This window comes from Arachis ipaensis, chromosome B3 (genome assembly GCF_059453495.1).
Source record: "Arachis ipaensis isolate K30076 ecotype BB chromosome B3, ASM5945349v1, whole genome shotgun sequence".
Lineage (NCBI taxonomy): Eukaryota > Viridiplantae > Streptophyta > Magnoliopsida > Fabales > Fabaceae > Arachis > Arachis ipaensis.
Genome location: NC_142438.1, coordinates 113,067,711 through 113,080,535, shown reverse-complemented (window position 1 = coordinate 113,080,535; position 12,825 = coordinate 113,067,711). Strand labels below are relative to the sequence as shown.

Sequence of the window (12,825 nt, the reverse complement as noted above, 5' to 3'; positions counted from 1 at the left end):
GTTAATCAGGTTAATCATTTTTTTGATAAATTTTAGATTTTTTTTGTAAATCTCAGGTATTGGGCTGAAGTTCAAAATAAAAAAATAGTATATAAATATTAAAAACAACATGTCTGTACAAAAAATTATTGGACTTTATAATTAAAATAAATAATATATAAAAAATAAGTTGAAAATTCATATACTAAATCTAGAAAAAAAGATATATTAGAATCTTAAAAAAAATAATATTAAATATATATTATGTATATAATATTAAAATTTAAATAAATTTTGTTTTGTGTGAAATAAAATTATAATATTAAATATAAACACAATGCTAAAAAATTTTGTGTTATATATATATATATATATATATATATATATATATATATATATAATATTAAAATTCAAATAAATTTTGTTTTATGTGAAATAAAATTATAATATTAAATATAAACATGATGATAAAAATTTTTGTTATATATATATAATTTTATTTTGTGAGAAACAAAATTAAAACATTAAATATGAACAGAATGATAAAAGATTTTGTATTATACTAATTTAATTAAAAAAACATATATACAACGTAAAAAGCAAACAAACATATAATAATTTTATTTTGTGCGAAACAAAAATTCATATAAGTTTTTATTAACAATTTTTTTATTGAAATATGTCATTTTACTATATTTATAATATATTATTTAGGATAATTATATTATTTTAGTTAATATATATTATTTAAAAAATATTTAAAATTTATTATTTTGTATTAAGAATACTATTAAAAATATATTATTAGTTTTTTTTTAAATAATACTTTTTTTTCTTTGGTTCAAATACTATGACAATAAATTTTTTTTTACGTAATTGCGTCTACTCAATAAATATTATATTCATTTATTTCTATATTGTATGTAAAATAAATAATTAATGTTTAAAAAAGTTAATAAAAAAAAGTATTTTTTTTTTTACCAACTCTTTGGTGAATATAGAGACTATGTCATTTGAACTATAACTCGTTGGCAAAGAAAGAAATACTCTTAATTATATATTAAATAAAATAATTATTTATTAGGCTTATTCTTATACAAATAAAAATTTTTCTTAGTTTTATATATGTAATATTTTATACCAATTAGCTTCAAAATTTAATTATTTTTTGAATAAATTAATAAAAATAATACAAATAATTGTTTAAATATAATTGTATTTTAATTTTTCATTCTATTACGTACACGTTGAGGATAATTTGAAATAAAAAATAATGGACTTGTTGTAACTGTCATGTATTTTGTGCTTTGATTGCGTTGTCATCTCAGAATCATGGCGCCTTCATGGAGACGGGTTCTTCTACAGAATCAGTTTTACGTTTGGAGTTAGCCAACTAGCAGCGGTGACAGACAGCATCTTCCTTTTCTATGGTAACAATTTTTCGGGTTTTGAAGGTCCATTTATGGTAGATGTTGAATGGGGTGGGTTCAAGAACGTCAAAATCTGTGGCTAGACAGAATAATAGTGGAAGCACCTGCTAGCAAACAAAACAGTGAAAATGCTTGAAGACATCACATCAACAATAACAGAATAACGGAGGAAGTCGATCAAATTTTTCTGAGTACTTTTCTGGTGTAAAGATAGTTCTGTATTAAACGAGCGAATTAGTTTTTTTTGTTAGTGCCGGTTTGTTTGTTCAGCCCATGACAAAAAAAAATAACAATAATAAATAAATTTAATTTACCTAATTACTTTTGATAGCAGGTTAACTTTTAAAGAGTGCTGCACTCCCTACTTTGCCTAGAGTGCACTAGCTTTTGCCTCGCAGTACGTATATTTTTATCAAATAAAAAAATATAAAAGAACAAAAGCATGGATATTTTTAGCTCAGTTTTTCTTTTCCACTCAGATTATACCGCGCTTTGTTTCTGGTCTGCCCATATGTAAAAATGCGGACAAAAAATACAATTATTGGGCTGATGTGATTACCATTGTGGGTAAGGGCCCATTTTTTATTATTGTGACGAGATTTTTTAAAATGGAGATGAAAGAGTAGCTGTCTTATGTATGTGTTCTGTGCTTAGGGACCCACACCCACATATGCTGTGGTCCATAGAAGAAGAAAGCCTTCTTCTAGTAAAGTTGGATTTTGAATTTGTTACTTGTTAGTTTGCTTCCCCAATGAGATAAAGAATAGGACATTCTCACACATGGATGGCATCATGCATGGACACACACATCATAAGCAAAGCAAAGCATTTTTGCCCTAAAGAGATGGTAAATAAAGCAAGAGTGGGATAGTGACATTTCAAGCCGTGATATCATTAATTATTCATACATAAATGGTCATGGTGTTTGTTACATCTCCAATTTGGATAGACACCATTGACAGCAAGATTAAAGTGGTAAGCAGTACCAATCAATATTCATGACATTATACATATATTCCCATTTTTGCGGTGCATCACACAAATCCAATCTCAATCATAATATTGGACATCTCGGATTAATTATTTCGTGAGTTGTTATTATGTGAAGGAAGGACCATAACAGGTATGTTGAAGGTGGCTTGAAAAGAAGAGAAATTATATGCGGAATTAGAATGATGGTTATGTGATGATGAAAGACAAAGCTTTTTTAACTTGCTGTATTTTCTTTTACGGGAAGAAAAGCTGACCGCAGGAATAATAAAAAATTATTAGGTGTTATTACTTATTAAACACTGGACATCACATCATGATTACTAATACTCACGTTTACTTAGTACAGTCCATCGAGTAAAGGTGCTAATAATCATGTAGTATAAGCATTGGGATCTATCTACTAGTTACTTTGCTGTAATTTGTAAAGGCAGCATCCGAAGATTAATTAATGAGAGACTTTATTGAATACATATGGTTGTTACTTGTTAGTTGGGCATGTGAGTTTACATATAGCAAGGGCAAAGGCATAAGCCTAATCCAATCCATTCATCCTCCAGCCCCAAAATCAATCGGATTGCATTTCATGTATAGTATTCTAGAGAGTGTACTCTACGGTCATCAACCATATAAAATATAAAAGGAATACCGTTAATTGTTTGTTGTAGGTAATTTTAGAATTGATTTATCTGAGTCATACGAGACACTCCTCGTGTCCACCGCCATTTATGAGTCTCATTCTCTCACTCTTGTGTGGTGTGTCTGAGCAGCTCTGATGCCAATGCCCTAAGCAAAAGGACAAGATCCTCCTCAAAGGCATTAGATGGCAGCGACAACAACAACAACAACAAGTGCAGCAGCAACAACATCTCTCCTCAAATTACAAAACCAACCCATCAAACCCAAACGTCGCAAGTGCCGAGAAACCACCATCTCCACCTCTGCCCAGGCCCAGGCCCAGGCCCAGGACACTCCCTCTCCCAGTCCATCCTCGGACTACAGGATTCGGTTCTCGCCGGGGCGGTGCTCCCCAATCATGGACTTCATCCAGGCATCCCCAACGGGCAGCAACGGGCACTCGGACCCCTTCCCTTCCAGCTTCACGAAATTCAACTCCGCACTGACGGCGGGCCTCCTGAACCCAATGTCCCCTCCGCCCGACAAGACCCGATCCAGCCCCACACTCTTCGAGATGATGGCCAGCGAGCCCGACACTGCGAGCCACCACAGGCCTCACTCTCAGTCTCAGATCCAACCCCCTAAATCCCATGTTCCCGTTCTCGACAGGCAAACCCTAATGATGCAGCGGATTTCGGAGCTTTTGGGGTCTCGCAGCCCCGGCAACCAGTTCAACGACGCCGTTTCCAGTGACATTAAGCTCACTCTCACCTCCAAGGATGGCTTTAGTGTATCCATGAACGTTCATCGCCAAATTCTTGTTGCCCACAGCAGGTTCTTCGCCGTCAAGCTCTCTGACAGGTGGACCAAGCAGAACCCTAGGCCAACTACGCCCTACTTGGTCGAGATCGCTGACTGCGACGACGTTGAGGTTTACATTGAGACCTTGAGCCTTATGTACTGCAATGATATCAGGAAGAGGCTCATGAAGGAGGATGTCTCCAAGGTTTTGGGTATCTTGAAGGTACTGCCTTTCTCAAAATGGGATTTCTTCTTTTATGCTTTGTTTTTTTCTTGTGTATAACATCAACTGTAGGATTAGGTAGAATATGAAATTGAATTTGATGACGTGATGTGAACTTGTTTGTTGGGAAGTGCAACTTTTAGGTTAAGCACTTAAAACCATTTCATTTTCTTCTTTGCTGCTTTGTATTTTTCAATGAGTTGCTTGCTATTGTGGTATCTTAGGTTTCGGCTGCAATTGGATTTGATGCTGGGGTTTTGTCTTCTTTGGAGTATTTGGAAGCGGCACCATGGGCAGAGGATGAAGAGGAGAAGGTTGCCTCCCTCTTGTCTGAGCTTCGTCTTGAATCTGTTGGAGCCGGGGATGTTTTGAAGAGGGTTTCGACTGAAGTGGCAAATGGCAACGAAGAGGGGGGTGATAACGAGGAAGTTCTTCTGAAGCTTATTCGTGTGGTTCTTGAAGGCAAAGATGAGAAGGCCAGGCGTGAGATGAAAGGCCTGGTGTCAAAGATGCTTCGTGAGAATTCGTCCCAGAATGACCTACGGAAAGAGTCATTGTACTTGGCATGTGATGATTGTATGCAATTACTTCATCACCACTTTTTGAAGGCTGCAGCTTCAGACCTGAAGGATGTGGGTCAAATCGCAAGACAGGCTGATAATTTGCATTGGCTTTTGGATATTTTAATTGATAGACAGATTGCTGAGGATTTCCTGAAGACATGGGCTTCTCAGTCAGAATTATCTGAAGCACATTCTAAAGTTCCATCAGTTCACAGGTTTGAGGTTAGCAGAGTCACCGCTAGGTTGTTTGTTGGGATCGGGAAGGGGCAATTATTGGCTTCTAAAGATGTCAGGTGTTTACTTCTGAAAACATGGCTGGTGCCCTTTTATGACGACTTTGGTTGGATGAGGAGGGCATCCAAAGGCCTTGACAGGAACCTAATCGAGGATGGTCTTAGTAACACAATTCTCACTCTGCCACTGTCCTGGCAGCAGGATATTTTGCTTGCTTGGTTTGACCGCTTCTTGAATTCTGGAGAAGATTGCCCAAATATTCAAAGAGGATTTGAAGTTTGGTGGAGAAGAGCTTTCTGGAAGCGGAATGGAGAGCAAGAACAGACAAGACAATTACGAATTACAGCTACAACAGTTGATAATCCTTGAAGACAGACAGTCCCAGCACGGTGGAATTGACAGCATTTTACTGGGTGTGTCTCCTTTTAACCTTCTCTTGATCATTTCAATTTCTATTTAATTCCTCTGTGTTGACCAGCATTTCAACCTTGGTAGCTTACCTGTAAAGCTGCTTGTTTGAAATGTGATAGACTCTGTCTTCATCCATGATTGATTTACCTTGAACAAGTTAGCACCATCGTAATTTTTTTTTTCCTTTTTTCTTTTGGCACTTTTTGTTGTTTGTTGTGCACATAATCTAATCATTTCAATAGAAACAACCTGAGAGTATAGAATTTATAGTTCATGTGGGTACTTGGAAACATTCTTCTTTTATCAGTGTGCATATAGTCATCGATTTACACTTAGGCTGGTCATAATTTGGCTCTATCTTGAGTTGACGAGACTACACTCTTGAAGAATGTTATTTTTTTTATTATGAGACTGTTCCATCTTCATTATGTATTTAGGGGCAACACAACCTGAGCTTCAGTTGCGATTTGTTTAGTTCTAAACCTTTTCCATTCATATTTAGTCTTGTTTAATCATCTCTTTGCAGTTACATGGAAGAAATAAGAGTTCATGTGCTATCAATTTAATTTAGTGGACGAGATTTCATGTTTAACTGGCTACCGCAAGGTGGGGCTGGTCGTCTAAAGTTTCTACTTTGTGCGAGAGACTATACTAAGCAAAGCAGCTGCTGATGTTGACAAAGGGGTCCATGATGAGACTGGTTTCTTTCAGGGTGGAGCATCGAATAGCTTTGGAAGCCATGCAGATGATCATGAATAATATACTTACAAATTTAAATGTCTTCCCATGCGAATTAATTTTTGTTGGCTATCGAGTGAGAATGAGTATAGAGTGTTGTATAGGAATAACTTGGATGGTGGTTTAGCTGCGAGAGCGTAACTTGTTTCTTTATTGCGGATGATGGATGCTTTCTTTTCCCCCCTTATTTCTTGCTTTCAACACAAGTATGAGAGATCCGAGAACTCCACCATTTGGTTCATTTATGGGATTTTGTATATTGTTTAAGCAAGTAACAGGACTGTGGGGCATTTCGTTTGGGCGTGGATTTTAACTGATGTTTCTGTTAAAAAGTGGCTATAAACAAGAAATGGGAGAGGAGACATTAATTGTTCTCAGCATAAAAAAGAAGAAACACCAATTCCAATCAATTCTTTTCAGCATAAGAGAAAATAGGTTTGGCATTGTAGTTTGCATCAGTAGTAGTAATCAAACGATAAACATGCACATGGATGATGGCATGATGCATATGTACTCGATAGAGACACAGGGCTGGTAGGCCCATCCCATCGTCATATGTTCAACTCCTGTTCGTCCTTTATTTACGGGGTAGAAATGTACATTGTCAGTATTGTAAGCCTAAGGACTAAGGTGGTTTAACAGTGTGGTCTATAGTCTGTCAATACATACAGCCAGCCTTGAGGGACCCTAATTTATTTGTATCCTTAATATCATCTATAAATATAATTAATTAATTATTATTATAATCAATGTTTAATTGGTCCAAAGACGAATTCATTCAATAAAATTGCCGACAGGACCAGCAGTTAAATTCTATTGTTATGGCTGGAGAAATTAAAGGGCAAAGTTGGACTACTATTTCTCTTCTCTTTCTCTTTTGATGTTTTGCTTTTTCTTTTTTTCTTTTTGTTAAGATGGGTTGGACATCCTCTAACTCTAGATATTATAACTTCATAAACTAATGCACACTACACACACACGCAATACTTTAAGGAATCTTATCCACTAACTACTTGGTCTAAGCTAATTTCGAACCTAGATGTAGTTACTCACAAGTCGGGGTGGCAAAGCGGGTCGTTCCGCCTCAACCTGCCCTGCCCCGCCTAGGCTGATACAATAAATGGGGTGGACCAACTCACTCCGCGAACTAAAGTGGGTTCAAAATATTAGCCTCTCCTGTTTCATGGCAGATTGGCGGGCCGGCGAGCTAGCCCACCTAACTCTTTTTTTTTTTTTTTTTTGAAAAATAAAATTTATTAAAATTAATCAGCGGGTTGGCCCGACGGATTCGACTCGTTTTGCCACCCCTACTCACAAGCAGTGACGAATCTAGAAAATTTTATCAACGAGGGAAAATCATACATAATAAGACAATAATTTTTAGGGTAAAGTGTATTTTTTGTTCTTAATATTTGCAATTTTTTTTAAAAATACACCTAACGTTTAGTTACATTCAATTTTGTCCCTAACGTTTTCTATTTGTGTCAAAATTATCCCTAGACGTCAACTTATATAAATGTTAGGAATAAATTGAAAATTTTTAGGGATAGTTTTGACACAAATCGAAAACAGTAAGGATAAAATTGAATGAATAAAAACGTTAGGAAGAAAATTGAATGAAATTAATCGTTAGAAAAATTTTTGAAAAAAATCGCAAGCATTAGGATAAAAAATATACTTTACCCTAATTTTTATAATTATATTTTATTATAAAACATCATTTGAAATTTTTTGTTATTGTCCAAGATCTGCTATAAGACTTTTTACTTTGAATTTTAAAAACGTATTTTTCTGGAAGAGGTTGATAAATTGTTTTGAGATCCAAACTCTAATTGTAAAACTCGAAAAATTAGTAAATAATTAGCAAATAAATTAATTATTTTTTAGCAAATTAGAAAATAGAATTTTATAGTTTAAAGAGATAGAAAAATTAAAATAAGAATTTTGACACTAATTTTAAAAAATTTGGCCAAAAATTAGACCAAACAGACCGAACCGAATCCAAATGGGCCCAAGCCCACACACCCAACTCCTATATAAAGGCAAGCTTCAGCTTTTCTTCTTCCTTCCCATTGAATTCACGTAGCAGGGAAGTAGAAGGAAACCAAAACACATGAAACCTATTCCACTTTAAACTTTAATTCTCCGTAACTTTCAATCCGAAGTTCTAATCGTTACACCATTCGCGACCATGTGATCCCAGCGTCAAGTTCTACAAAGCCCAATACTTAATTAAGTAAGGAAGTCACTTTTCAGTTTCAATTTTCTCTTTCCCCAATTTCAAAAATCCTATGATTTGGAGTGTTGAGATTTTGTTGATTTTGATGATTAAGATCAAGTTAACTTAGTGTATGTGTTAGATTTTGGCTCAATTTTTCTGTTGGCAAGGTGATAAATGTTTAATCCTTGTCAAGTTATCTAATTATTGAACTATATGGTGATTTTAGTGTTATTTTGTGAAATTAGTTTGGATTGTATATTTTAGAAACAAATTGACGGTGTTGAAGACTTGGTATTGGACTCTAGGGAGGCGGAGACCCGTTTGATGAGACTTTGAAAATTTGGGTGTCGTGGAACGGTGACAAATTGTGACGTTTCGGGTTTTACAGAAAATTGGTCAAGGTATGGTTTTGGTTTCTCGTATATAACATGTACGGTATCGTGAAAATTTTGGCTAGATGACTATAGGATAAGTTGAATTGTGTTTGGAATATGTTTAATAATTTTAGTTGTCAATATATGTTAAAATGATGAGGTATGGTTAGATTGATGATTCATTGATGTAAACGTGGTTGGTGTTGGTAAAATAAATTGATGATGATGTATGGTTAAGGATAGAGTTCAAAAAGATAAGATTTGATTTATGATGTGATTTTATTGAGAGATAAATGTTGATAGTTGCAATGACCAGGTATGGCCGGAATGGACGAGATGGCAGGGTCTGGGTGTGATCCTGCCTGCGAGTTAACTGAAAACTTTATCGAGTGGCAAGTTGAGGAGGGAGGATTCCCTCTCTTGTCGTGATATGGATGTGGAGAAGGTGGAAAGGCACCCTCCTTCGTATTGTTTTTCCCACATTCTTTTCTGGTTACAAGGTGGAAAGGCACACTCCTTCTATGTGAAAAGGCACTCTCCTTCGTATATCCTCCAGGAGAAGGTGGAAAGGCATGTTCCTTCAATGTGGAAAGGTACTCTCCTTCGTTTATGATCCTCCTAAAGATGTGCAACCTAGAGACAAATGTCTGGGTTAGCTACCAGATGTGTCGGGTTCTGGCAATTTAACCGACACGTGAGCTCACGGCCAGTAGGACAGGCATGCATCATGTTGTATTTTTTGCTTTGTTTGGGTGTGCATAATTGTTTTGGTTTGCCTATCTGATAAATTCTGTTTAACTGATAACTGTGATACTTGCTGTAACTGTTCTTTAAATGTGTTTGCCCTATATTTACTTGTGTTTGTGATTGTCTTTCTGTTTTGAGTACCTTGGTGGTGGACAAGTGATAATGTTGATTTGATTTAAAATGAGTCAGATGTCGAGTTGAGTTTATTTGGGCCAGAGGCCGAACTGGTTTGATTTGGGTCATAGGCCGTTACTGGTTGGGTCAGTGGTAAGGGTTAGAGTTAAATGAGACAGGAAGTAAACTGCAAGGTTAGAGATATATCGTTATTTGGGTACCTTAGAGAGTTTTAGCAAATTTATGGTTCAGTTTATTCCTTTAGGTTTTATAATCTGAGTGTCGGCGTTCTAGGATTGCCTCTGGCTTTTTCAGGACTTTATTTATTATATATGTAGGTACCTTAACCATACTGAGAGAAGCACCACTCTGTATTCTGAAGACTTTGATGAAGCGAAGAACTCTTGGGACTCAGGGTTGTATTTTTTTACTTATATTTATATATGTATTTAGATTCTCCACCTTGTATTTTATGTTTGTCCCTCTTAGAGGTTGGCTTGGAAACAAGTTGTCAGTTTTCTGTTTTGTCTTAACTTTTAGGTTTATTTGTAAATAAATATATATATATATATATATATATATATTATGTTCTAGTCGGTTTAAACTTCGCGAGCCGAGTCAAGAGCTTTGCTATCTGTATCCTTGAAAATCTTCTAGTATGTATATATATCTTTGCCGTTTTACTCTTACCCTATCCGATTTATGTTTATCGTCTACGGGAGCGTTACGACTTTTGTTTTAAACTTTCCTTCAAAGGCTCCTTGATATAAAATTCCTTTTAATTATTATTATGTATATATTTTATTTTTAGAGGTCGTAATACCTCGCCACCTCTACTTTACGACTCGAGCGTAAGGTTCTGTGTGGTAGGGTGTTACACTAATGATAATGGTTTTATTTTAAAATATTGCTCCGTTACTAAAAAAATTACATTTATAAAATTAAATTAATTTATTAATAAATATAAAATATTATAGAAATACAATTTATAATTTCACAAAAAAAAATTAAAAGTATAATATGAGTATAAAATACTCAGCAAACCAATCATAAAAAAAATACTAATAAAATTTTATTCTACAATAACCATGATCTAAAAAATAAAAATATTAGACAATAGTATAATTACAAAACAAATGCAGTATAATTTAATAAAATAAACTTTTAATTAAATAAAAAAATTAAAAAATAAAATAGAAAAAAATAAAAAAATAGAAAACTGAAAAAAATAAAAAAAGATAATAGCAAGAAAGTTGGTTTTGGGAATAATTAGGCTTAGGGTTACTTATTTTGATTTTTTATTTTTTTATTATTTATTTAATTACTTTTTTATTAAATAGTTAAAATCAAAATTTATGTATTTATAAAATCAAATTTAATTAAATATCTTTCAATAATATTATAATCGTAAAAAGTAGAGTCAAAATTATTTATATAGTAAGAGCAACTAAAATTTAATATTATATACTACTTGAGAATGTTATAAAATTCAATAGAAACATTTGCCCCCATATGTTACCAAGTAGATCCGTCCTTACTCACAAGACAAATGAATTGTTATTGTGCCAAGGCTACTACCATGTGTTTTGCTTTTCCATCAACCCCTTCTCACACTTTTGGATTGTGGTAGAAAATTTTAAGTGTTTGGAGAACAAGACAATATTTTTATTTTGAACTATTAATTATTTTTCATGTAAGTATTATAAGTTTATTATATTTTAATATAAATCTTAAAAACTAATAAAATAAAAACTAACATCAAACTGATTCAGAGATGAACAGAGCAAGAATATTTACTTTGCAAACAAGAAATTCTCCCTTTGTAGATCAGTTATACGATTTTTCTTCTTACTTTCAGCCACACAAAAAAAATACGAAAACGAAAGATCAGTTATAGAAGGAATCTAATTCGTATTGACGTTTCTTTTGGGCTCTGTTGACTTGGAAAGCGTGCTATTTGTTTATTGGGTCCAAAGCTCTCAATATCGGCTTGCCCACGCATTATGGTCTTCTTGACCTACACATGTTGACCTGACCCAACCCAAACCCCTACCCAAAAACATAAGGAAAAAAACAGGAAAAAAGGTTTAATTAGTATGCATATTTTTTTTATCCAAAAAAATCTATATTATGGAAAAAAACTTATATGCATACTTTTGTAAGGAAAAATATTTTGTCATTAAATTATTTACTACTGTTTGTAACAAAAAAAAAAAAGATATATTTTCTTCACTAATAATACACAAATTTAAATTGACAAAAAAAAAAACTCCTACTACCGTTAGAGAAAAATTAGTAGAATAAAACGGATCTATAGTGAAGATCGATGTTGAGTGAAGAGTGAAGATTGTATTTTTTTTTATGATAAAAAATAAAAATATAATATATAATGTAAACTTTTTTAGAAAAATTAACTACAATCTTTATGCTTCATCGAATTTTGATTCCTCACAAAAAAAAAAAAAATTCCAAATAAAAGAATTATGGTCTTACTTTAAAAGTTGAAATGAGTTCACTAATGAAATAGTTTTCAGGAATGATAATTTGTTTTTCTTTGATTGTTGTTTTGTAAAAAAGTCTTGCTTCTTTTGATTAATAAATAAGAAAGAGTGGATAAAAGAAATAATTTAATTGTGATAGAGTATGGTTGGAAGGAAAGCAAGGGTCAAAGTTGGAATGGAGAATGATAGGTAATGAATGGAGTGGACTCCCCACATATTAGGAGTTGTTGCCTAATACCCTCGGCAACAGGGCACACTTTCAATTTTCATGATTGACCAGTAATAACTGTCACTAATTCCCTAACAAGAACCTAAAGTTTTTTTGCTGAAAATTCGCGTGGATATTTCATGAAAAGGATGTATCGGTTAAACCTATTTCATTCTATATCTGAATAAACATATAGTAATATCATTTATCATGTTTTATTTAATTCCAGCACCAGTACTATTTATTATACCATACAAAGCCACAGCAGGGATGAATTATTCGAAACGCTAATGTCCATTAATGGCCTGAAATTAAAGATGTATGAGGTAGCTGTAAAAAGGTTCAAGAAACTAGTTAGAAATTATAGAGGAAGGTGACGAACAAAGAAATTAATTAGAAATTGGAAGGCCTTATACAATCTAATAAAACCTCAACGAACAAATAAAAAAAAGACTAAACCACCAAAAATAACCATAAAAGATTGATTCGTTGACAAAAGTAATTATGGAAAATCATAACTCATGTCTATAATTGATTAGCTCCATTTGTCAAAAATAGCCAAGTCTAATGTAGCCTTGACAGAGTAGCATACGTGGACTGTTTTCTTCGTTCTTTTTAGTTGGAATCCAATTTTTGCGGTGTAAAATCATATCCGAGCACAATCATCCATTGT

The 12,825-nt window shown here is 33.6% G+C and overlaps 1 protein-coding gene and 1 long non-coding RNA gene across 2 annotated transcripts; both read left to right on the top strand.

Moving 5' to 3' along the window:
* The first annotated feature begins 2,348 nt into the window (after positions 1-2,348).
* Positions 2,349-6,258, top strand: LOC107630769 (BTB/POZ domain-containing protein). The gene is made up of 4 exons (XM_021119149.2): positions 2,349-2,532; positions 3,170-4,041; positions 4,266-5,251; positions 5,776-6,258. Exons 2-3 carry the CDS (start codon positions 3,223-3,225, stop codon positions 5,205-5,207), a joined length of 1,761 nt encoding a protein of 586 aa, XP_020974808.1. The 5' UTR covers positions 2,349-2,532; positions 3,170-3,222; the 3' UTR covers positions 5,208-5,251; positions 5,776-6,258.
* Positions 6,259-8,068: 1,810 nt separating this feature from the next.
* Positions 8,069-9,984, top strand: LOC107634570 (uncharacterized). The gene is made up of 4 exons (XR_001618986.3): positions 8,069-8,223; positions 8,473-8,609; positions 8,899-9,175; positions 9,782-9,984. It is a non-coding gene; the product is annotated as an uncharacterized LOC107634570 (long non-coding RNA).
* Positions 9,985-12,825: the final 2,841 nt, after the last annotated feature.